The sequence below is a fragment of the Pyricularia grisea genome (genome assembly GCF_004355905.1).
Source record: "Pyricularia grisea strain NI907 chromosome Unknown Pyricularia_grisea_NI907_Scaffold_12, whole genome shotgun sequence".
Taxonomy (NCBI): Eukaryota; Fungi; Ascomycota; class Sordariomycetes; order Magnaporthales; family Pyriculariaceae; genus Pyricularia; species Pyricularia grisea.
In genome coordinates this window covers 207207-231842 of record NW_022156724.1, presented here as the reverse complement: position 1 = coordinate 231842, position 24636 = coordinate 207207, and the positions used below count along the sequence as shown (strand labels likewise).

Here is a 24636-nt window from a genome sequence, read left to right as displayed (position 1 = left end):
CTACCTATACGGTATAATAAGCGTAATGACGAAGCAAAAGGGTTCAATGCTTGTTAAATGGGCCGGTCCATCTGGTTGCATACGTCTGTGGGGCCCCTGGCAACATCAGACAGACCCCTAGGTACATACCTAGTTTAATGCGGAGCAGTCGAATAAAAAAACCTTTTTTACCCCAACTGACTTGCGTATTTTTTTTCTCTCTCTTACTACTGGTACGAAAAAAAAAAAAAAAAAATTCTTGACGAATAACAACAACGTCAATTTTAAGTTGGAAAAGCAAAACAAGACAGTTGAGATGGCAAAACACCGAGGAACCAGCTACGGTGCGCTGCAAACCCCACAGCAGCAAAAGGTCACCTCGGGGTCGTTGCCGTCTTCGTCAATAGATGGCCGGCCCGTCAGCCGAGGCCATGATGATGCCGAAGTCGGCGCCTGCGGTGACCAAGATGCACCAGAGTCATGCCGGCCTGGTGATGGCGAGACGTGGGCAAAGGTGAAGGATTTTTACACACGCAACCTGGGATTACTGTTTGTGTTTCTTGCCCAGGGGTGTGGTGCATGTGTATGTTTTGTTTGTCTGTTGATGAAAGAATTGCTTTCGCTCGGCGCCACTTCCTTTTTTTGCCCCCCTTTCTTTTTGACTAATACAAAACCATCCAAACAAAACAGATGAGCGTAGCCGCCAAGCTCCTGATCAACGACGACTCGGGTTCCTTCAACGCTCTGCACGTCATCTTTGTGCGCATGCTCGCCACCGCCATCCTGGGCCTCTTGTACATGTGGTGGAAGAGCGTCCCCGACGCGCCGTTTGGCGACCGGTCCGTCAGGGGTCTTCTGGTGCTCCGCGGCGCGAGCGGCTTCACGGGCCTGTTGGGCTTGTACTATTCGCTCTCGTACCTGCCCCTGTCTGATGCGACGTTCATTTCCTTCATCATCCCGACCATTACGGCTATTGTCTGTTTTGTATTTTTGAAGGTTTGTATTTCTTTTTGAGGGAGGGGTACATTTTTATATGTGCACACCCTTTCCCTGGGACTGGTGTTTGGATGTCTCTTTCGTGCGTGGAGATGGGAAGAGGGGTTTAGTTCTCCTGCGTCTTGTTGGTTACTAGCTAACACCCGTCGACAAAACAACAGGAACCCATGACCAAGCACGAGACTTTTGCGGGCGTGCTGGCTTTCACAGGCGTGCTGCTCATCGCGCGCCCTACTTTTCTTTTTGGTAGCAGCAGCAGCAGCAGCAGCAGCCCGAGCCTAGACGAGGACCCAGCTGCGGCGGCGACGGCGGCGACGGCCAATGTCTCGGGGGATTACTTCTTCTCCACGTTGGCCCCGACGCCGCCCGCAGTGTCCCCGACGCAGAGGACGCTGGCCATCATCGGCGGCGTCGGCGGCTGCTTCTGCGCCGCCACGTCGTACGCCACCATCCGCGTCATCGGGAAGCGCGCGCACTCGCTCGTCAGCGTAAACTACTTTGCCATGGTGGCTACCGTCGGTTCGGCCGTGGCCATCCTGCTGCATCCGGATTTGGAGTTTGTGTTTCCTGATCGGCTTAGGCATTGGTATGTTTTTTTTTTTTTTTTTTTCTTTTTGACCCTGGATGTGTTGAGTGATGATGAGGGGGCTTTCCTGCTGACAGTGATGAAACTTTGTTCCTCCAAAACCCAGGCTTTTGTTTCTTCTCATTGGAGTCGCTGGGTTTCTGCTGCAGTTCCTGCTCACCGAGGGGCTGCAGAGGGAAAAGGCAGGGCGTGCGACGAACCTCATAGTAAGTTTGTTCTTGGGCGGAATGCAAATCACAGTTGTTCTCTCCCTGTGGCTTTTTTTTTTTCTTTTCTTTTTTTTTGCTGACACAGATCTCGCTGCCTAGTACACCCAAATAGTATTTGCACTCGTGACTGAGCGTATAATCTGGGGCACGGTGCCTTCCTCTTTGAGCCTTGTCGGTGGCCTCTTGATCATAGTAGCCGGTATCTGGACCACGCTTCAGAAGCAGAGCGGGACGACGGTCAGGGCGGCAAATACTGCCAATGCCAGGTCGAGTACGGCGCAGCCGGACGAAGAGACCGGGCTGCTTGGTGCAACTTCAACGGACTCGGATCGGAGGACATGAAAGAGGACTTGGTCGATGATCACCAAACTTTTTTAAACAGCATCACGAATTATGACAGTAGCATGTGGGGCGGGTTGTTTTTAGATGAATCATCTTTATTATAAACAAGAGGAAGTCTAAAAAAAAGAAAGATCCTCGGACTATTGCTAGCTTATGTCTCTCATATAACAGAAAAGGAAAAAAAAGAAAAAGAATTATATGTCATGAACAAGGCATTAAAAGCTGACAAACATGGACAAATAAAGTGTCAGCTGGTTGATTGCACAAATGAATGGCAACCAACTCGGGTATAGAAGCGAATGTTTTCGCAAAAAGGGGGGGGCTCTTGACGAGCAGAGAAGTTTTTAAAAAAAAAAATGTGACAAAGAAAGAGTGAACAAAGAAACAAGTGATCAGAAAACTTATTTCTTAACCTTGAGGTCGAAGCGGTCAAGGTTCATGACCTTGGTCCAGGCGGCTACAAAGTCCTTGACAAACTTCTCCTCGTTTCCGGACTCGGCGTAGACCTCGGCGATGGCCCTCAGCTCGGCGTGGGAGCCAAAGACGAGGTCGGCACGGGAGCCCGTGTACTTCTGGGTCTTGGTCTTCCTGTCGGTGCCGATCCAGGTCTCGCCGTCGGTGCCGCTGGCGGTCCAGGCCGTGTTCATGTCGACCAGGTTGACGAAGAAGTCGTTGGTCAGCTTGCCCTTGTTGGCGGTGAAGATGCCGACGTCGGAACCGTCGTAGTTGGCGCCCAGGGCGCGCATGCCACCGACGAGAACGGTCAGCTCGGGCGCCGTGAGGGTCAGCTGCGAGGCCTTGTCGACCAGGAACTCCTCGGTGCGGGCGCGGGCGGTGCCACGGCCGTAGTTGCGGAAACCGTCGGCCTGGGGCTCGAGGTACGAGAACGACGTCAGGTCGGTCTGCTCCTGGGTGGCGTCGACGCGGCCGGCGGAGAAGGGGACCTTGACGTCGACACCGGCGTCCTTGGCGGCCTTTTCGACGGCGGCGGTGCCACCCAGAACGATCAGGTCGGCAAGGGAGACCTTCTTGTTGCCGTTGCTGCCGTTGAAGTCGGACTGGACCTTCTTGAGGGCGTCGAGGACGGCGGAGAGCTGGGTAGGGTTGTTCGAAACCCAGTTCCTCTGCGGCTCGAGGGCGATGCGGGCACCGTTGCAGCCGCCGCGCTTGTCCGAGTTGCGGTAGGTGGCGGCGCAGGCCATGGCGGTGGAGGCGAGCGTCGAGACGTTGAGGCCGTCGGTGGCCAGGATGGTGGTCTTGAGCTTGTCGACATCGGCGTCCTCGATCAGATCACCCTCCCTGGCGGGGAGCGGGTCCTGCCAGATGAAGGTCTCCTTGGGCACCTCGGGGCCGAGATACCTCGAGGTTGGGCCGAGGTCACGGTGCAGGAGCTTGAACCAGGCCTTGGCGAAGGCGTCGGCCAGCTCATCGGGGTGTTCGAGCCAGCGCTGAGTGATCTTGAGGTACTCGGGGTCGTTGATCAGGGCCAAGTCCGAGGTCATCATGGTGGGCCTGCGGAACTTGGTCTTGTCAAAGGGGTCCGGGTAGTCGGCGGTGGCGTTGAGGGCCTCCCACTGGTGGGCGCCGGCAGGGGACTCGACAAGGGTCCAGTGGTTGCCGAGGAGGGACTCGAGGTAACCATTGCTCCATCTGTGAATTTGATGTGATGGGTTAGTTGTTGTTTGCGTGTGTGGGTGCTGAGTGAGACTTGGCAAATATGTTGTGATCGGGCAGAGAAAAAAAAATATGTTGTCCAACGGCGCCACCCACTCATAGGCAGTATCACCCCCTACGGCACTGCACAAAGGAGGGTTCCGTTGTAGGGTTGCATGCGTGCGATATGCACATTGCCGGCACAATTTACTGTGTAACAGTAATTGTGATTGTGATCGGGGAGATAAAAATAGTTTCGGGGCGAAGCGACGGTAAGGCTGGGGGGTCCGTCCTTGCAGGGAAAAAAAAAAAAAAAAAAAAAGTGAGACCCCTCAAACCCCTGTCTTTTCTGTGTGTGGTTCTTTTTGCGGACGGGACGGGAGGGGAGGTGGTAATGCCAAGAAGTGAGGCAAAACATGACTACACCGAATAAAGGCAAAGTGCAGAAAGAGATAGAAAAAAAAAAAAGGAATAGCAACCAGAAGATGTAATAAGCCCCGATTTGAACCACATTCCTAAGTAGGTAAAGGATGCGCCAAGTAGAGGGGCAGATGAAGATCATCCTATTCCCATTGGAATAATAGAAGGGGGCAGGCAAGGCAGGCTAGGGACAAGGAATTCACAGATAAGAAAAGAAAGAAGAACAAAAACCACTCACTTGTTAGGAGTCTTGGTCCAGATAACCTCCAGACCGCTTGTGGTCGCGTTGGGCCCATAGCCCTCGCCGACACTGTTGTGCCATCCAAGGCCCTGCATGCCAAGGTCAGCAGCTTCAGGGGCATCACCAATGTTTGCTGCAGAGAAACAATGCACATGGTCAGTAAGCAGGAAACAAAAAGATATTTCTGGAAACATTTTGCACATCTTGTCTCTCTCATGTGCCGGGGTCGGTCAACCACTCACAGCTCTTGACGGCACCATGCGTCTTGCCAAAGGCATGACCACCGGCAATCAGAGCGACAGTCTCCGAGTCGTTCATGCCCATCCTGCCAAAAGCCTCACGGATGTCCTTGGCCGAGGCAGCCGGATCAGGTGTGCCGTTGGGACCCTCAGGATTGACGTAGATGAGACCCATGTGGGTGGCAGCAAGCGGCTTCTCGAGTTTGTCGGCACGCTCGTTGAAGTCGAGGCTGTTGTTGTAGCGGACGTCGTTGCCCTGAGGCACAAACGTGGTCTCGGCACCCCAGTAGACAGACTCGTCCGACTGCCACGTGTCGGCCCTACCACCGCCGAATCCAAGGGTCTTGAACCCCATGTTCTCGAGGGCAACGTTGCCCGTGAGGAGCATGAGGTCGGCCCATGAGATCTTGTTGCCATACTTTTGCTTGATGGGCCCTGAATGGTCAAGGTGGATTTTGTCAGTTTTGGTGTGTCCTTTTTTTTTCACATGCATTCATTATGCACCGAAGCATTACAATGACCAAGGCATTCGCATTAACTTACAGATCAGGCGCCTAGCCTTGTCCAGGTTCTGGTTATCGGGCCAGCTGTTGAGGGGAGCAAATCGTTGTTGACCCTGTTTTTTTGTTGAAGAAATCTAAAGTTAGCTAGTCACGTCCCGATACCAATCATGGTGGTGGTTGCGCCAAGGGCACACCCCATCCAACGTTGATGAAAAAGTCATCCTTTTTTTTATTTTTGTGTGGGTGCTCGCCAAGAAAGAGTTTATTCACTCTAACCTCCCACAGACGTAGGGCAGCAAGGGGGAACAAAGGCTCCGCTCGAATGGGATGGATGAATAAATAGATAGATGGATATGAAATGGGAATGGTAGGTATGGGGGTATGGTATGGCATAATCTGATTATGACATGGGGTGTGTGGATTCGATATGTGATGAAGGATTGGAAAAGTGTGTAACAAAGTGGATTCATGACAAAAAAATGCGGACGGTGTTTGCGGAGTCAGTTTGGCCCCTGATCAATTTGCCTCTCACACGTGCCACTATTGTACTGTAGTAGTACAGTAAATTGATAGTGGTGGTTGTGCTGGTGGCAAAATCAAGAGATATCCGTAGTTCAAGCGGGAAGAAGAAAGAGGTGCAAAAAAAAAACATGGGATGGTCAGATAGTCAAACAACAAAATCAGCCTTCACTCACCATGCCACCACCACCACGGCCATCGATTGCCCGGTATGTACCGGCGCTGTGCCATGCCATACGGATAAACAGACCACCGTAGTTGCCAAAGTCGGCTGGCCACCAATCTTGCGACTCGGTCATCAGAGCTGCGATATCCTTTTTGACGGCTTCGTCTGTGGCACCAGAAAATTGCTTCTTTGTTAGTACGGCCGGTGCCATAATTTGGTGCAAGGAAGTAGATCAAGCAACAAGAAGAAAGAAATAAAAAAGAGGAGAGACATACAGTCCAAAGACTGGAACGCCTCGTTGTAGTCAAAGTCGCAGCCGAGGGGGTTCTGGCTCGCCTGGAACTGACGTAGCACGTCGAGACGGAGCTGGCATGGCCACCAGTCGTGACTCCTCGTGCCGCCACCGGCCTGGTTGCTCTTCACTGCGCACCGGCCAAATGTTGTTGACGTATCATCAGCCCTCTTCTGGGGGAGGCTGCTGTCCACAGTTCCGCCCCTCTTTGCAAAAGGACAGCCCTGACCCGAGACGCTGATGGGTTGCGTCAAGAGCGAGGCTGCGAGCAGCCAACTTGTGAGTGATGCGTGCATCTTTTTTGTTGTTGTTGTTGTTGTTATGTCGTTTATACAGAGGGTTTTCTTAATATACAAGAAAGAAACAAAGCAACAGAGCAAAAAAAAAATAAGGAGTGGCCGGATGCAAGATCGAAAGGAGGCCCGTGAGGAAGGGAATTAGGGAGAGAGTGTGTGAATGTCAAGAGTGAAGATGAGAAGCACCGAGATATATACTGATCTGCTTCTCCTCGACTGGGTAGGAAGGCTTGGCAAGGCAGGTAGTATCCAAGCTTGGTCAGCTACTCTCAACGGACCCTAGACTAACCTAGAGAAAGCTCCGGGAGCTAGGGGAGGAGTAAAGAAAAAAGGTACCGGTCAGAGGTCTCCACCGAAATGGGGGAAAACAAGTCAATGAATTACAAAGAATACCTCACATAATAGAAGCGGGCTTAATTGCCTCTTTGGTTATCGCTGTTTATCCAACCCCAGAGCCAGAATTACGATTTTATACTACCTTCCTGCGTTGACTTATTTCCCCGACGGGTTTAGCTGGGGGAAAACTGAAAGCATAACCCTAGCTAGCCCAGCGTCCTTAAGCGGCACCCCCGATGGGCAAGGTCAAGGTCGGGTACACAGAATAAAGAATATTAATAAGGAATAAGATAAAATAAAATAAATGAGTAAAAAAAAAAGCATACTCCCCTTGTCGCAAAACGGTCATCACCAACCACCCTTGCCACCTAAAAAGATGGGAACGCCAGAGAAGCCAAGATTTGTTCCCCGACCCGCATGCTGGTCTGGTCCTGGGCAAGTTAACACTGGTCGCCGGCAAGCCGGATGTAAAAAGTAGGTACGTACCTATCTATACCTAGGTAGGTACCCAACCTGTTCCAGAATGGGGTAGCGAGACCGGAACCTTTGGCGGGCGAGCGCAGGTTAGAGGCGTAGGCTTTGCCCCCAAATGGAATATTTTGTAAAGTATTTTGGTCTTTATTGTCTCATGATCTTCCCGTATCCGTCCTCCAATCTACGGAATACAGTACGAGGTGGTTAGCTAGCAGAATATTTTGCTTTGTAGACCCTGGTTTTATCCAAACAAATTCAGATACATTGTCCCCTTTTTTTGCTATCTAATCGAGATGGTCCCCGTCGTAGCAAGCAACAAGTGAATAAAAAAGAAAGCTCCGAGACATGTTTCTTTTACCGTATGACATATTTGGCCCGTTTGGAGAGCTTTTGGAGTGGTCCCCTTTTTTTATTTTTCTTGTTTTGTTTTTGTTTCTGTACTAAGTAAGGTACTGTAATCAGGTATGTACAGTACAGTACCTAGTTTACCTGTTTGCTGTGATTGCCAATCAGCCTCAGCGCTAACCAATTTTTACCCAATGGCTGCTCTCAATGGCTTACAAGGGTTCCTGCATGGCGTAGTAGACAGTAGTTTCGATCCAGTGGGTGCAAGGCTAGGTACAAGTGGGAAACTTGGTGACAACCAGACTTGGCGGACGAGTCCATCGTGATGGATGCACCACTGCATTTCTGCCTCGCACTGTCTTTTGGTCAATTTTGATTGTGATGGGCAGACACATGGTTGTTGCACCAGACCCAACATCCAAAACAGCCCGGTTCCCTCCACTTGGCGCATCGTCTTCCCTACTGTAATGTTGCTCGATACAACCCCCAAAACAATCTTGGAGGGTGACAGAGTCGGCACAATTTACGGAACAGCCTTGCAGCGTATTTGAAGAAAAAAAAGTCGTTCGAATGATACCTCAGGAGAGAAGACATTCGGGGGAGGTGTGTAGATGGAAAGAATACGTTCAATAAACAATTTACTAACCAAAAAAGGAAACGAAGCAACATGGTACGATTTTTTTTTTTTTTTTTGAAAGACCCTTGTTTTTCTGCCTTTCTACCACACCTTCAAAATGGTTGGGAAATACCTAGTTCAATGCAATGTTGCTGACCAGCGACAAAGTTCTCGCAGTCATTGTTTACCGTAGTATGATGTACCCTAAAATAAGGTACCGATCCATGGTAGCAAAGCGCATCATGTCATTCATTCATGCTGAGGGGTTCTCAGAGTCGGCCGAACTTTGCGCCATATTCGGCTCGTTTTCTTCATTCGTTCTTATTGTCCGGTAACAACTCCACCTGATCTCTGGTTAGGGTTTGATGATTGCTTGAGTTCGCGACCGACGGAGGCGGGGTTGGTGCTGTCATGTGTAAAAAGATTGATTTTTACTAAGGTACCTAAGGTATATGAGAAAGACCTTTTGAGGGCCCCCGAAAATAAAAAGTTTATTTCTCGTCTGTCATCTCATCAATTTCCCCCTCCAAAGCTCTGCCAGGACAAAAATGGGCCCACGAGGCGATGCGACCTGCCTGCACTTGGCAGGGATGGTCCCTGTTTTAAAATTGAACCTGGCCGCGCTTCTGGTGTGGTTCTACCTAGGAAGCGTGTGTGCCTTACTTACCTACTACGGTAGGTAGTAAAGAAAGACAAAGACAAAAAAAAACCCGGTCGGCTTCTAAAGAATTTAGCGCCCGGCTCAGTGCCGTGCCGTCCGTTCTCTGCCAATGTGCTTGACCCTCTTTGCCACTGCCATGTGCAAGGACAGTACCACTGTACAGAGTACCATAGGTGACTTTGGCATGTACCGTTTTATGGAGTGGTAGGAAAAGAATCCATTTGCGTGGTAGATCTTGGCCGCGACGACCGGAATTGGAGGGTAGTAACCATTTGCTTTGTTTCATCTCCTATTTGATTTGTTTGTTTTTGCCACCAACCCAACGATTTGGTCTTTAATTACCGGCGGCGCAATTACTGTATACATGCACGTATAATAACTTAGCTACCTACGGTACCTACCTTACCCATCATTATTATTCGCCATATCGGATTTTTATTATGACTCTTTTACATGGTACCAGGACTCTAGTATTGTAAACATGTCACTTGCTTTCGATTGCCAAGATTGCTACTTAATCTGCCGCCCCTCATTCGTTGCGGACACATGCTGGCACTTTAACTACCTATACAGTACAAGGAAATACAGTATAAGGAAAAAAGCCAAGTCCCAACAGTCTGGTTTCTTCATTCAATACCCATTTATATTCTTGAATTTTTAGGTAGTTGGGGGCTGTCTCCATGGTCACAGATCACTGAATTAAAAATAAAAGCAACCCAGCAGCACACCACTACTGTCCAATTAACAAACTTCTATCTCATCCCAGCGGCATGCCTAGATTTTCTCCAGGTCTCCGAATCTCATCCATCCCTCTGTCTTTGCCAGGATTCTGGGATGGATGGAGTATTTACTATGGTACGGGTGTACCGTTAATTTATGGAACATTTTGGTCAACGCCTCTTTCTGTCAGGTACGCCCTTGTCTGACTCTCCGGTTCTGGCGGATCGACCCGCAACGGTCTTCTTCGGCTCCGTCTTGTGTTCCATAAGGGGCAGAGAGTTCGCGTAAAAGAAGCTTTCGACGGAAGCCCGGGTCATTTTTCTCTATGGAGAGGAAATCCCCACCCTGCCGTTTTCGCTTTCTGCGACCAGCAGCGTGTGAGTGAAGGGATGATGCATTGTCGGATACAACATTCACTTTACTGCAATTTTCCTAATACCACCTCGGGGGGAAAAAACTCCCTTTTTCGGGATTTGCAAGTTCGTCGGTAGTGGCATCGGGACTCAAAGCCTTGTGCTAAAATTGTTTAGTTAACGGCGTAATTTTGATGTTGGTATTTTTACCCTCCGACTTATCTGCGCCTCCTCGGCGCGCATACCTACTTTTTTTTTGCTCGTCTGCTCAGCGAGGTGTGGTTGCCATGACAAACCACGATAATTGCATCAGGGACAAAGTTGGCTTAGTTTACCCAATCACTCGTGGTACAAGATGTGTTATGTGCTACATACTCCGTACAGATGGGATTAGTTATTGCCGCGTTGCTGATTCACCAGTCAGCAAGCAAGCAAGCATCAACCTTGACTGATGTGAGCCGGCAATTCGGTGCTGTCACTTGTCACTACCCCGGTACCTTTATCGGTAACGTAATATTACTATGCACGACCAAGCATGTGGACAGTTGATTAATCATTGCTTACTTGTGCGTACTAAGTAATACTGGGCCACTGCTATTACGGGTTAAATGCCACAGTAAAATAAAAACTCTACCCAGTAAAAAAATATGTCCCTCTACTTCTTTGTCGAAAAGGTTACCCCGAAAGTCATCCTATACTCATTTTCCATCTTTCTTCCCCGCACCTTGGCGATCCACCAGTACCAAATACTACCTTTTTAATCTGACCATAGCAAGCAAGCTATTTTATAACTACCAATATCACGCCAACAGGCACCCTTTCCCAATGCTAGACAGGCATATATGTGCTGGGCCATGTTGGCACCTCTGGTGATGCTTGTGATGCTACCTCGAAGTACGGCCACGCGTACGCAGTAAAACATTTGCCAAGACCCCTTGCCGAGGCCATCAATCCTCAGGGAGGGCATCAGAATCCTCAGGGGAGGAGAAAGTCCGGCACCCACCTCGGGAGGGAAAAATAAAATAAAATAAAGTGTCTAATCGATGATGTTCCAGACCCGGCCATAATACGTACCCAGATTAGGTAAGTCAGTCTTGGTGTATGTCTAAGGTACGATCAGTAACGGTCAGTAAGTAAGACAGAAACAATACCATTCCCCAGAGTGGAGGGAAGAAAGAAAGGAGCCGCAAGGCCTGTTGACTATAGGTTAAGGTTGAAGGTAGGATCAATAATCCAAAAGCAAACATCAGACAAGCACAACCCCCAAATAAACGCCAGCGATAAAAAAGAAACCCCCCCGATCAGATGACTTTGTCGCCAAGAGATTTACTCTTGGGATCTTGGCGAAACCTTGATGCTCTTTGTTTTTTTAAACCTCAAACGCTCGTATCACAAAGGCTGTGTTTGTAATTTGGGCTTTTATCAATCAGGAATGCACCGCGTGTCCTGAACCTTGTGCTTTGTGACGTCTGGCGCCGCCAGTACGGTACCGGCGCTTACATCTTCACGAATCTGGGTTGTTGATATTGCCGCTTACGGAGGTTGCAAGCCGCTGTGGTGAGGCGGGATATTTACCAAGCAGTATTCTTCAGCCTCCAAGTGTAGATACGGTCGCAATTCTTTTTGTCGACCCAACAAGCGAATATTCCAATGGCTTATTAGTAGGATTTGCAAAGCTGAGAATGTGATAAGAAAAACATGAAAATATGCTAGTATCATCATACATTTTGGGCATCTTCAGACTTCAGAGGTCCTCATCTTCCCGAAGGACTGGCGGAGCTTCAAGCAAGTCCGTTCCTACTTGCTCGCTGACATTTTAACAAAGCGTGCAGTCGTATATGGGATGCAGGCCGACAATGCAATTGGACCATTTGCAAGACTACCAAGACATTTTTCGGATTTGTTCGGACCGTCAACTTGCGAGATAGTATTAGTGTTTTTCACATACCTTCGTCCCATCGCAAGTTCCCTCCAGGCCTCTCCTTGATCTCTATTTAAACTCTGTATCACGCCCAATTGACAAACACCAAAGCTAACCAAGATGATCCACGGCCACTTTTCAACCCCAACCCCAAAAAAAGTAAAAAAAAAACTGCTCGCCATGCTCATACTCATCCCCGGAATCACGGGCAACCTAGGAAAGGAGTTGTGCGCAGCCGCTCTAGCAGCCGGCCACACGGTCCGCGGGCTGGGCCGAAGCCCAGAAAAGCTGCCGGCGGAACTCGGCTCGCGCCTCGAGTCCTTTGTCAAGAGCACATCTTACGCCGACGTGGCGGCCTTCGACAAGGCCTGCAGCGGCGACGTCGACGCCATCATCGTGGCGTGGCCGGCGCACCCGCTGCTGCAGGTAGACGGGCAGCTGATGCTGCTGCGGGCGGCCGAACGCGCCGGCATCAGGCGCTTCCACTCGGCGTCTTGGAACCTCGACTGGACCAAGTGCAGCCACGGCGACCTGGTGACGTACGACGGCCCCAAGGCCTTTGCGCGCCACGCGCTCTACACCTCCCGGATCCGCGTCACACACGTCTTCGTCGGCGTCTTTGCAAAGACCTTTTTCGCAGTGCCGGGCGCGGGCGCCCTCGAGGCGGACAGCGCCATGTGGGTGCGCGGCGAGGGCCAGAGGCGCGTCCTGCAGACGCCCCGCGGCGACTCGTGGAGGATGAACTTTACGCCCGAGGAGGACGCGGCCGCGTTCAGCGTGGCGCTCATGACGAGCGAGTATGGTGACAAAGGCGGGTTTTATAGGTTCTGCTCGGATACCTTCAGTCCGAGGGAGGTCAAGCAGGCGTTTGAGGATGTGCGAGAGGGAGGCGAGGTGACGTGCCGCACGCTCATGCCGCTCGAGGTCATCAAGAAGCTGGCTGATGACACAAAGGCCAATGCCGAGGCGGCAGGGCCCGAGATGTTTCAGATGCAGTACGTTGCCGTTGCTGGCTTGGAGTATGGGTATTGGATCCCCAGCGAAAAGATGCTCTTTGATCCGGTGGATGCGGCAAAGTTTCCGCATGTGAAGAGGACGTCGGTGGGCGAGTATATCCAGAAAAACACGTGGGTATAAAGTTCTACCATGAGTAGTTCTAGATCTGGGTGTGAGATTAGGGAAGTGTGGGAGTAGTGGTACTTTCTCTTTCTCGCAATCTTCATCATCTTGAGATTAGAACGCATGGAAATTTAGTACCGCTGAGATTGCCCAGCTCTATTTGGCCGCTAGATGAACCCCATAAAGTCTAAAAGTTATATTTTCAGATCAGGGAGACCTTAAACTCGCCTACAAGCCAACATCTGCAGTTTAATACGGTCTCCTTTATTTTGGCCTGATCCTGTAGTATGGAGCATTTCTGCGAGGGAGCCCCCGTGTATTTCTTTTTCTTTGTTTCAAGTGATTGCATTAACTAATGCTCCATTGTTAATTGCTCAGTTGAAGCTTCCAAAGTTCTTCCACACAGCCCTTCGGACAATGAGAAACTCATTTTCTTTTCTGCTGTTCTGGTCGTTTCGGTATCGTAAAACCGTACACCCACCATACTGCCCTGGAATCCGTAGCTTACCTAGTATTGTAAGGTTGTAAAGTCTGCATGCATGCTTATCTTCACATCTTCAAGTTCCGTCACTGGTTGCCCCGGGGTATGGATGTGGGTGTCAGAGGGAGGGCAAGTTTTCGGCGTTCTTGGTTTTGTTCGTTACAGCCACAAGTATGTTGATGTTTGTGTTTTGGATACCATTGGTTTGTTGTCCTAAGAGCGAGCTTCGTCTCGCGAACCGCCATAAGGGTGCAAATGTAAGCTCAAGGGGCCCTACACAGTATAGAGACCTATAACAGGGTAGGACACAGTATATAAGGTTTCTCGTCTACTTAGACGACTTGTACACCTCGATGAATGTGGTTTAGTTGTTTCTTTACCGTCGTGTGTTTGGCAGGGGTGCAAAATAGATTGGACGTGGAGAAAGATTAAAATACGCCCTTGGTTCGTTCATACTATCCCGAGGTGGAGTGGAAACTATTGCCTCTTACGATTATTTGGCAAATTGGTGTCCTCTAAGTAGTCCGTAGGTATCTCGGAAGTTCCCATCAGTGACTGACGGGTAAATATATAAGATAGTTGCAATTGTTGAGTTGAAACTTGAACCAGAAGTCTGGGAAAATGCCAAGATATTCTTTTTTAGCATTGGAAATATTCAAAATCTGGATGATAGACAGAGAAATTTCCATGGCTTCGAGGATATCTGGTGGTTTTCGACCTGCTCCATTGCTGTCTATTGTGCCGCACAAGCAAGTTACGAATGTCTGTCTGCCTGCATGAACCGGGTAGGCAGTTGGGTAATGTTATCAGCAGCTGGAGAACGCCCCAATGCCTCAGTACAAACTTATCGAGTATGAGTCAAATAAAAATTGGATATAGTTGAGATCTTTGTTATCACACGGGACCACGGCTACTTGGGTACGGATGTTGTGAATTAGACACCAGACTTTTGGTAGTGGAGTGGAGTGGAGTGGAGTGAGTGGATGTCAAATTGAGCTTTCTTGCTCGTTTTGCTGGTGAAGTTGGCGTTCAATCTGCCCCACTGTGACAGCCAGCAATTTGTGGGTGAAGCTGCCCCGCATTCTCACCAAATGACATAATCACAGCTAGTCTTAGTTCTAATTACTGGAGACAGCTGGAGATCCACGCAGTACTGTAAGGTGTATGTTCCAGGCAACACAGATTGGTAGATGGTCTGTCTCCTCAACTCTGCGTCCATGCACGCGGCCGCAAACTCCACACTCTCGTCAACCAGGTACCGCTTACCATCTCGTCCCCCGAGTGTGGGCTGTAATACCAACTGCCCGTGCGATCAATAAAAAAGATCGCTTACGAACTCCTCGCCGTCTTGTTCGGATGGGTACAACTCGGTCGAGTCAGTGTTATCAATCCAGATAACGATCTGCGCAACGGGCGAACCAATTGACCATTCGAACAGTTCCAAACGTCTACAAACCACCGCCCTTTCCGTAGTGGTCTCATACGCTACACAAACATAACAACACCATCGATCGAACGACTCGATAAACCATCACAACGGCGTTCAAAAAGGGTTTCTGGCCTGGCTGAGGACCGCACTCCAGCATCGCCTGCTATCCGCAGCCGATGTCTGGCAGGAAGCTAGGGGGCGGCAGGATCTTGGGGAGCGGGAAGGGTCTCGCTCCGCCGCCGCCGCCCCCGCCGCAGCCACAGCAGCATCAACAGCATGGCTCTGCGAGAGCACCGAGCCCTTTTGCTGCTTCCGAGGTCAGCAGCATATCGTCAGGCTCGCACAACCAAAACACAATCACACCACCCACATCATCCAGTCCTCTACCCGACTTCTCACAAGATCTTGCCGCCAACATTAGTCTCGATGCGCCGTCGCCATCAAATGCTGGAGCCGGTGGGCTGGTGTGTCCCATATGCCAAGAGGAGATGGTAGGTGCAACGCCGGTCGTTCAAGTCTTATTTGACGTTTCTTCTGAATCGGCGCATAGGTAGCTAACATTTGGTTCTACTGTTGCAGTTGACTCTCCTACAACTCAATAGGCATATCGACGACATGCACCAGGAGCTACCACAAGTACAGCACGATGAGGTCATGACATGGATTGACAAGCAGGTCCTCAAGGCAAAGAAGCTACAGCCACTGTCCCTCCTCAGTCAGAAGCTCCGAGGCCTTGACGTGTTCGAGTCGAACGAAGATCCGATAATCAACAACAATCTGCAATCCTCGACCCATCCTTCATCATCGTCTAATGCCACGCTACCTCGGGTGATAGAACCATCCGTCATAGATCCCGACGACTTGATCACGAAGAAACATTGGCAGAGGTCAACAGGAGGAGATTCATGCACAGAACTGACCTGCGATCGTCGGCTTGGTCCGTTGAGCGGAAGCATCAACTGTCGAAAATGCGGGCTGCTATTCTGCGAGGAGCACACCATGTACCAGATGCGGTTGAATCCCCGTACTGCCACACACGACCCGGCAAGGGGGCATTGGTACAGGGTTTGCGAAACTTGTTACAAGTCAAGAGAAGGCTATAATGATCACAACGGGCTGATCACGGACCATACGGCAGCATTTGTGGCCATACGGAAAAAACGCGTGGAAAGGCAGAACCTGGATATCGCAAGATTGGAAAAGCGGTTGACTAAGCTCACGCAACTACTGGCGAGTCCACTTGAAGAGGTGGCTTCCATGACACCCGGAGCAGGCGGGCTGTTGTTGACCTCACCGATCGCAACGCTGGCGGGCCAAAAGAGCACGAGGAAGGCGATAGAGCAGTCGGTAGTGACATGGGAGGATGATGCGTCAGTGCCACGATGTCCTTTCTGTCAACAAGAGTTTGGATCATGGACATTCAGGAGACACCACTGTCGGATATGTGGAAGGGTGGTATGCGCCGATCCGCAAACCGGGTGCTCGGCCGAGATTGGGCTGAACGTGGCTTCGGTGCCACAACGACCTTCACTGCTTCAGCAAAACTCATCCACGTATTCATCTGCTTCGCTGGGACCGCTAAGGTCGACAGCCTTGGAAAAGCGACTCGACCCAGGCGCAGGGACGCAGGGGCAAACCAGCGTGGACGTGCGAATGTGTCGCGACTGTTCGACTACGATATTTTCGAAGCGAGATGTTGCGGCATCTATTGCATACAAGCCAGCAGATCAACGCGCATACGAAAACTTGCGCCAGTTCGAGCGGGGCATACGCTCCTTGATGCCCTCGTTCCAGAGGTCCCTCCTTGCCCTGCAGCCCCCAGACCCTAACAATCTTAACGCCTTAGAAAAACCACCACCGACACACGCGCAGATCCAGGAGGCAGCCAAGATACGCAAGCGACTCATGGACGCCTTTGCAAAGTACAACCTTGCTGCTAAGAGGCTCCGTGATCTCCCCACTGAGAACCCTGCGCAGAAAAGGCTGCAGCTGGCTGTCCACGCAGCGGCATCGACATTTCTGCACACGCACATGTTGCCCCTGAAGAGTGTGCCACACATGTTGAGGAGCAGCTCGTCATCATCAAAGCCATCATCTGCCGGCCAGCAGCATAGGCGCATGCTGAGCGGGCTGAATCATGGCAACGGCTTGGCGGGCCATCTGTCACCGCTCCGTAATGGGGAAACGCTGGCAGGGGATGGAGATGCATCTAGTGTCGCAGGCAGCGAGGTGAGCACAGCAGCGTCAGCCCTCGAGACTGAGGAGAAGGAGCTCCGAGAGCGGCTGGTCGTTCTTGAGGAGCAGAGATTTTTGGTGCAGGACATGGTCAACAATGCGCGCGGTGCTAGGCGGTTCGAAGAGGTTGGAGCGCTCTCTGGGAACCTTGAGGAGCTGGATCGGGAGATTGCGACGCTCAAGAGGCAGGTCGCCGGCGTCGAGGAAAAGTGGGAAGGGCTCTACGCTACCGGTCAAGGGACTGCAGGGGCAACAAGGTAGTTGTTCACAGGGGCGGGGAGCCCTCGCTATTTTGCCGGCTTCTGATGCAACGGCAGAAGCCCATAACCAGTACCAAACTGGAGGTGGCTTGATTCTGGTAGACGCACTCTCATCGTGGGAAAGCTTTGATGGAACTGTCACGGAATAATTTTTGGGTAGCATCTTCCAAGACAGTGCAGGCAAGCCTTCCTCGGGTTTTGGCCATATTTAAACATATGAGTAATGATACAGAATGACTTTGACACTTGATGACAACGATATTTGCTGAGTGATCGGGATAAAATAGAGCTCGAGTCCCAATTTGTGCAATGGTGCTGTGCTTACTGAGTGAGTGAGTACAAGGGTGATTTGAATACGTTACTTTGCGAGCTGATACGTAATGTCAATCATCTGCTTTTTTTTTTTTTTTTGTACCTGTCTCACATTTACCCCCTTTCGCCCAGAGTGTCTAGATGTCTTGGCACAGGCCTTGGTAGGACTGCCACTCACCTGTCAGTTAGTCACAGAGACTTGATGTCACGTGGAATTAGACAGATGAACCGGAGAAACATCGGCATGACATAATAACCCCGCGACTAATGCTACCCTGCTACGTAACAAACCGATATCGTTTTCTAATCGCCAACCGAACCGGACGTGGATCAATTGGGGTGGATCAAGGGTTCGTTCCGCCTCCGATCCTTGTCCCAAAACTTCAACGCATTAATTATTCTCGAGACGATCACCAGCAGCGCGAGGCAAATGCAAACGCAGCAAAGCACAGCACAGCAAATTTCAAGCAGTCCATTCTCCTGGGACAAAGACACTGCTGCTGTGCGTGCAGCCTGTATTTGTATTTGACTGAATTGTGCAACCCACCTACCTACCTTTCCTACCTAAGGTACTTTAGGGAACCAAGACCAGCAAGCACCGTCGTTAACCCATTTCGCTTTCCCGTTACCTACGCTTGGCCTGAATGGAAGTTTTTGGCGCCTCATTTTCTCTGTCTAGCTTGACCGCTCCTCCGACCTCCTATCGTTCTCCTCCTCGTGGGGTGGAACCTCCATTACTGTTATCTAATTACGGGGCATCGTACCTACCTACCTTACCTACCTCCTAGGTACTTTATCTTTATTCTAATCCACTGACTGGCCTTCTTTTTGTTGCGTCTCGTGTCTCCTGCTGAGGACCGCAACCATCAGACGAAACCCGCCGCTCATCTGAACTTAATCGCGAGCGTCGCTAGGTGCCTAATTTCTTTTGCTGTGGTCCGAGTTCTGCATCTTCAAGCCGAGTTCGCATATTTACCCGAAGCATTTGCCTTTATCGTGCCCTTTGTCCATTGTTATTGGCCCGACCACGAAACCTAGACTACAAAGGGGCCATTAACATTACGAATAGACGAGACTGCATACACATACGGACACCAACATGTCATCTGGTGACAATAATTCTCCCGGCGGCAGCGGCCGTCCACAGGCCGTCTCCCGCAATAACACCAACAATGCCAGTGGCCACAACAACCACGCCCCTGCGAACCCGAGCGGCCTGAGGAATGTTGTCGATCCTTCCGAAGACACCAGCACTACCGAAAACCAGAGCAGCACCGATAACAATGCAGACGCCGGTCCCAGCGAGCAAAGATCGCCTACAAGACATGCCGCTTCCGAAACAACCAGCCTACTACGTGGCGTCCACGACCACCATAATCCCCACGACGGGCAATGTAACCACGGTACCTTCTCCCCTCGACCGTCGAGTCCGACGAGCATCCTCTCTTCCGAACCCTCTTTCGCGACGTCCGAGTCGTCAGCCTCTCGCTTGATTGAAAACTTCCTCGGTACCATTACCGGCAATTCAAACGATCCCGACTGGCGACGGAAGTTGGCACGCAGGATCAGGAGCAAGAAGATGCACACGTCCCAGGAGCTGGCCCGCGAGCACGGTATTCGGGATTCGCCGCTCATGTACCTCTCCTACTACATACCCTGCATCACTTGGATGAGTCAGTACAAACGCTCGTATCTCAAGGGCGACTTGATCGCTGCCGTCACCATTGCCGGAATGTACTTGCCGATGGCCCTGTCACTGGCCGACAACCTCGCCCACGTCCCGCCAATCAACGGCCTGTATGGCTTTGTGTTCCAGCCCTTTGTATATGCTCTCCTTGGCAGCTCTCCGCAGATGATGGTTGGTCCCGAGGCCGCAGGGTCACTTCTGGTGGGAAGCGTTGTCAAGTCAACCCTCGACCGCACGTCTGGGACTCCGAGCTCTATGGGAGGAGGAGCCGAGAACGATGCCGAGTTGCAGGCTAAGGTTTGCGGCATAGTGGGCGGGATCGCCGCTGCTACCGTCTTCATCGCGGGTCTGACGCGCCTCGGATTTCTCGACAGTGTGCTCTCGCGGCCCTTCCTCCGGGGTTTCATCTCAGCCATCGGCGTCGTTATTGGCGTTGACCAGCTGATCCCCGAACTTGGTCTTAACAAGCTCGCGGCTGCGACCCCTGCCGTCGGGCACGGTAGCAGTATGGATAAGCTGCGGTTCATGTTTGACAATCTCGATCAAGTTCACAAGATGACGGCTCTCGTGGCTGGCGTGAGCTTTACTGTCATCATGATTGCGAGGTGAGTTGTCATTGTTCTGTATTGTGCCAGGGGCGTTGACTAATTCAACTTTATGATTCTATGCAAAAAGAGAAACGAAACGGCGTCTCCAACCCCGTTATCCAGGCGTCGCATACATCCCGGATCGGTTCATTGTTGTTGTCTTGTCGGCATGGCTTGCATACTATTTCGAATGGGAGAAGCACGGCGTTCAGATCTTGGGCACCGTCAAGGCAGCTTCGGGTCGCCCTTTTGCGTTTCGCTGGCCTTTCCAGCCCTCTCACGTGGTACAGATTCGTGAGGCCATGGGCACCTCGTTCCTCCTCGCTATGTTGGGCTTCTTTGAGTCGTCAGTAGCGGCCAAGAGTCTTGGTGACCAGACCATATTCCCGGACATCCAACTGAGTCCGAACAGGGAGCTCATCGCACTCGGCGCTGCCAACCTTTTGGGTTCTTGCTTCATGAGTCTGCCGGCTTTTGGCGGCTATGGCAGGAGCAAGGTCAATCGTCAGACTGGTGGCAAGACACCCATGAGCTCTCTTTTTGTCAGCTTCATTGCTCTGATGGTTATCCTCTTTGGCCTGCGGCTATTCTACTACCTGCCTGTAAGTCGTCACTTGTTTGGGCTCACAGTGCTCTCGTTGCCAGCTCTCCCTGTATAGACAAGCTGGTTATCGGTGACTAACAAGGGCATAGAAACCGGTATTGTCATCCCTCATCAGCGTGGTCGCCTGGTCCCTGATCGAAGAATGCCCGCACGATATTTACTTCTTTCTCCGCATCCGTGCGTGGCAGGAGTTGTCACTCATGTTCCTCATCGTATTGACAACCATTTTCTTCTCCCTTAACATGGGCATTGCCATTGGAATTGGCATCTCTCTGCTTCTTGTGATCCGAAACTCGACGCAGCCGCGCATTCAGATTCTCGGCCGGATCCCTGGAACCAACCGCTTTGAAAATGCCGAGGCTCATCCGGAGAGACTGGAGTTTGTCGAGGGTTGCCTGATCGTCAAGATTCCGGAGCCGCTCACCTTTGCCAACACAGGTCAGCTCAAGAACAGGCTGCGCCGCCTGGAATTGTATGGTACCAACAAAGCGCACCCGGCGTTGCCCCGACTGCGGGCCCAGGTTGAGAACAGGAACGTTGTGTTTGACGTCCACGGCGTCACCAGCATGGACGGATCGGGAACGCAGGTACTCGAGGAGATCGTCAGGGGCTACCGTGACCGCGGTGTCCGGGTTTTCTTCAGCCGCTTGCCGTCGAAGGACAGCCCCGTATGGAAGCTCATGGAAAACAGCGGCATCGTCGAAATGGTTGGCGGGGTCGATCATTTTGTTGACGACGTGCATGAGGCCCTGCGGTTGACCGAGGGTCCCGATTCTGGAGATCTTGCCGGGACTTCTTGAAGAAGCGTTGACCGAGTTACTGGTTCTCTCTCAGGACTGACCCAGAAAAAAAGAGCGAAAACAAGAATACATAATAATGCATGTTACTGGATTTGGGAGATTGAGCGAGAAGAAAAGAAAAAATAGCATAGATTAGAATGCGGTTGGAGATACCCTGGAGGCTGTCAGCTCTAGTGTTTGGATAGTTAGGTCAGCATTGTGATTTTGTTTTAGGATTAGCGCTTGCTTGTATCATATAGACGATGGATTACAAGATCATAAAAATTACTGCCATTGTACTTAGCCCATAAAACGTAGAGGAAAGGAGGCCCCAGCAGCATAAGAAGAAGGCTTTGAGTGTGAGCAGTTTTCATCTGAAAGCACAGATGAGAGGGGGGGAACGTCGCAAGGTTGGTCATTATAATTATTTATTTTATTTCCAGGCTGGACTAGCTACTAATAATGTGCGGCAGGTACGGCAAGGAAGGGTCTGTCAGCAGCAGAGTCCCCCTCTCACAGCAGCAAGCCGATCAGTAGCAAGCGCTAATCTTGCCAAAGTACTCGCCGTGGGCCGCGCCGCTGAGGGTGGTGCCCATGCTGTTCCTGCATCCACTAGGCTTGATGCCCTCGCAGACGACGACCTCGCTGAGGGGGTAGTTGAAGTCGCTGGCGTCCTTCCTGCGCAGCCAGTACTCGGGGCTGACGTGGGCGAAGCCGGCCCAGGACGGCGGCAGGGCGGCGACGACGTCGTCGTAGTGGGTGATGCGGTAGTTCTTACCCATGTTCTGGTTGGTGACAAAGGTGGCAAAGGCGTCGTTGCCGACGCGAGGGCTGCCGTAGGTGTAGAGGTGAATGACGACGTTGAGGCGGTTGCGCAGCCGCGCGGCCGCCACGGTGGCCACGCCCGCTCCCATCGAGTGGCCCGTCGCCACGATCTGGTACGACGGCCACTGCGCCCGCGCGGATGCCAGGGCCGTCATCAGCTGGCTCTCGATGATGTCGTAGGTGAGCTTGATGCCGTAGTGGACCTCGCAGCCGGAGCAGATCTCGGGGGAGTCTGAGCCGGTGAAGTCGAGGCTGGTTTTTGGGGGGAAGGGTGGGTCGAATGTTAGTTATGAGGATAAATAACATGGGAGAGGGGGGGGGATGGGAAAGTTGTGCAGGGACCCGGGGTGGTGGTAAGCTTACTCGGTCAGGAACGATTGCCACGACTTGGAACCCATGAATGACATGATGATGCCGGCTCTGTCGTGGTCAATGAAGACGGCGCCGTCGGCCTTGACGCCTATGTCGGTGCTGTTGACCCCATGATGGGGTTTATTGTTAGAAAAAAGATCGAACTATTTTTTTTGTATATATATAAAAGAGGAGTGGAGGGAATAACAAAAGAGAAATAGAAAAGAAAAAGCGACCAAACATACTCCATGTGGGCATAGTTGACCACATTACCGGCGGTAATGTCCGGGCAGGCATTGTTGCTGCAGGTGACCTTTTTCCCGACCAGGCTGTCCTTGGCGTTGCAGTAGGCCGCCGAAGCGAGCTGCCGCACGTACATGAAGCCATTGAGCTCCTGCTGCGTCACGGTCACGTCGCGGCTCGACAGCTCAGCGGCCTCTGGCTTTGGGGCCGCGGCCGCGAGGAGCGGGAGCGCGAGGATGGAAGAAACGAACGAGACCTTCATTGTTGTTTTTGTTTTAAGGGGAGTTGTTCCACGTGATAAGGGATAGTAGATAATAGGTATCAGAGAAGAATTAATAATAAAAAAAAGAAAATGTTTGAATGAGTGTATGTCACGGGAGGTCAACGCCAAGAACGAACGAATGAATGGACTGGGGATCAGCTCAGGAACCAAAGGCGTGGGCAGGCAGGGCGCGCTGGATGAAGAGAGGACATGGTGGCAGGTGAGATGCGGACGCCGGCGAGCCATTTCAATATAAACAAAAAACAAGTAAACATGGTACGGCACGCGGGGGGTTGCAAAAAAGGCCGCAATGGTAACCAACGCTCGTGTCAGTTCAGAGCCACCACCACCCCTCCATTCGGTACCATTATACTGAAGGTAGTAGATTGTACCCAATCCCTACCTAATCATGGGGACCGGATAGGAAAGCCTAATCTGGTTGACGAGTTCATAAAAGCCCTCAAAGGAGAAAATGAGGGGAGGGTCAAAGCACATGGCAAAGAAAGCCATGGGGGGTCTCTTGTGTCTGGGTTTTTGACCCCGGAAAATGATCATCATTATGATTAGCTGGTATAGGAATACAGATCATTGTGCACAAACACACAAAAAAAAAAGGGGTGGTGGCATTCATTTACATCCGTGCAACCTTTGACAGGTTGTTTACTCTCGTACTTTCGTAAGTTTTTTCCTTGGGTTTCGTTGGGAAGGAAACCAAATGCAGCAAAACTAAACTTGACCTTGCATCCAGAGTGGATTATACCGAGGCTTGGCTTTTTGTTATTTCTCGTTCCTTGCAGGATGTACCCGTCGTAAGCATGGGAGGGGGGGAGTCGAAATGAAAAGAATGTACAAAATGGAACCCTCTCTGGGGGCAGGGTTGTCGACTCAAGCTAGTTACTTCGGAACAAACATCACCTCACTCGGACTCCGCACAAATGTCTACTACGGAGTACGAGTACTACTTTACATACGTCTAGGGTGAAGGAAGGTGGATATCATTCTCGGCGTGGGGGCCCTCTTTTTTTTCAACTTTATCATAAAGCCGTACTGCATACTATTTGGGTAGTAGTCTTAAATACTAGTGCGTTGTTTAGTTACTGGACTCAGACATTGTCACATTGACATGAGACAAGAGTAAAGTAAAGAAAAATAAAATAAAATAAATGTCCGATTAGATACGATAACCCAATATCCCGGACAGTGGGTTCGGGCCTCGACCTTTATTTTCATAGCGCAAAAAAAAAGGATCGCCCGTGGATCTCCAGCTGGTCTCAGGGTAATAAGAATCCGAGGCAATAACTAAAGAATAAAATGGCCAATTCCGGGGGATAGCTTACTTTATTTATCCACTCATCGCCGGGGCACTTTCTGCTTTCGGTCTTCTAGCGAACCGGTGAACCAGACTACAACCTCTGGACCCTGTGGAGATCATCTTTTTTTCTCTTTTGAATCCTCCACAAAAAATAGTCTTGGACCCCTCTGAGATATTTTTTATTTATTTATTTTATACCTTGTAGCAGATAAATCAGAGTGACATCGAGGAGCCTTCCCTACCGTTGCACAAAGTAGTATTGCACACCAAAGGATGCCTCCCC

The 24636-nt window shown here is 50.9% G+C and overlaps 7 protein-coding genes across 7 annotated transcripts; 5 read left to right on the top strand and 2 right to left on the bottom strand.

Annotated features, from left to right (window-relative positions):
* Positions 1–249: 249 nt before the first annotated feature.
* Positions 250–2112, top strand: PgNI_12461 (uncharacterized protein; the record flags this gene model as incomplete). Its single annotated transcript, XM_031132409.1, has 5 exons — positions 250–562; positions 670–975; positions 1137–1561; positions 1668–1767; positions 1870–2112. The coding sequence occupies exons 1-5, from the start codon at positions 296–298 to the stop codon at positions 2110–2112; spliced, it is 1341 nt and encodes a 446-aa protein (XP_030976068.1). The 5' UTR covers positions 250–295.
* On the bottom strand, positions 1606–6512 carry PgNI_12460 (uncharacterized protein). The gene is made up of 7 exons (XM_031132408.1): positions 6129–6512; positions 5864–6018; positions 5209–5281; positions 4669–5100; positions 4424–4559; positions 1866–3762; positions 1606–1761 (listed from the first exon to the last, which is right to left on the bottom strand). Exons 1-6 carry the CDS (start codon positions 6439–6441, stop codon positions 2514–2516), a joined length of 2358 nt encoding a protein of 785 aa, XP_030976067.1. The 5' UTR covers positions 6442–6512; the 3' UTR covers positions 1606–1761; positions 1866–2513.
* Positions 6513–12047: 5535 nt separating this feature from the next.
* PgNI_12459 (uncharacterized protein) lies at positions 12048–13004 on the top strand (the record flags this gene model as incomplete). Its single annotated transcript, XM_031132407.1, has 1 exon — positions 12048–13004. The coding sequence occupies one exon, from the start codon at positions 12048–12050 to the stop codon at positions 13002–13004; it is 957 nt and encodes a 318-aa protein (XP_030976133.1).
* A 1706-nt stretch (positions 13005–14710) lies between these two features.
* Positions 14711–17647, top strand: PgNI_12458 (uncharacterized protein). Its single transcript, XM_031132406.1, has 3 exons — positions 14711–14842; positions 14906–15387; positions 15476–17647. The coding sequence occupies exons 2-3, from the start codon at positions 15073–15075 to the stop codon at positions 17390–17392; spliced, it is 2232 nt and encodes a 743-aa protein (XP_030976134.1). The 5' UTR covers positions 14711–14842; positions 14906–15072; the 3' UTR covers positions 17393–17647.
* A 1155-nt stretch (positions 17648–18802) lies between these two features.
* On the top strand, positions 18803–21677 carry PgNI_12457 (uncharacterized protein; the record flags this gene model as incomplete). The annotated part of the gene is made up of 3 exons (XM_031132405.1): positions 18803–19995; positions 20066–20579; positions 20671–21677. 3 exons carry the CDS (start codon positions 18803–18805, stop codon positions 21379–21381), a joined length of 2418 nt encoding a protein of 805 aa, XP_030976129.1. The 3' UTR covers positions 21382–21677.
* A 41-nt stretch (positions 21678–21718) lies between these two features.
* Positions 21719–21995, top strand: PgNI_12456 (uncharacterized protein; the record flags this gene model as incomplete). The annotated part of the gene is made up of 2 exons (XM_031132404.1): positions 21719–21770; positions 21834–21995. Coding segments are annotated over exons 1-2 (186 nt in total), but the record flags the coding sequence as incomplete, so codon positions are not given.
* PgNI_12455 (uncharacterized protein) lies at positions 21891–23041 on the bottom strand (the record flags this gene model as incomplete). Its single annotated transcript, XM_031132403.1, has 3 exons — positions 21891–22437; positions 22549–22656; positions 22782–23041. 3 exons carry the CDS (start codon positions 23039–23041, stop codon positions 21891–21893), a joined length of 915 nt encoding a protein of 304 aa, XP_030976130.1.
* Between the last annotated feature and the right edge of the window lie 1595 nt (positions 23042–24636).

Coding starts and splice junctions, on each gene's coding strand:
- PgNI_12460 (XM_031132408.1), bottom strand. CDS start 6,441: ATGCACGCATCACTCACAAGTTGGCTGCTCGCAGCCTCGCTCTTGACG. Junction 6,019..6,128: donor GGCGTTCCAGTCTTTGGACT/GTATGTCTCTCC, acceptor CTGGTGCCACAG/ACGAAGCCGTCAAAAAGGAT. Junction 5,101..5,208: donor CAAGGCTAGGCGCCTGATCT/GTAAGTTAATGC, acceptor TTGACCATTCAG/GGCCCATCAAGCAAAAGTAT.
- PgNI_12458 (XM_031132406.1), top strand. CDS start 15,073: ATGTCTGGCAGGAAGCTAGGGGGCGGCAGGATCTTGGGGAGCGGGAAG. Junction 15,388..15,475: donor CCATATGCCAAGAGGAGATG/GTAGGTGCAACG, acceptor CTACTGTTGCAG/TTGACTCTCCTACAACTCAA.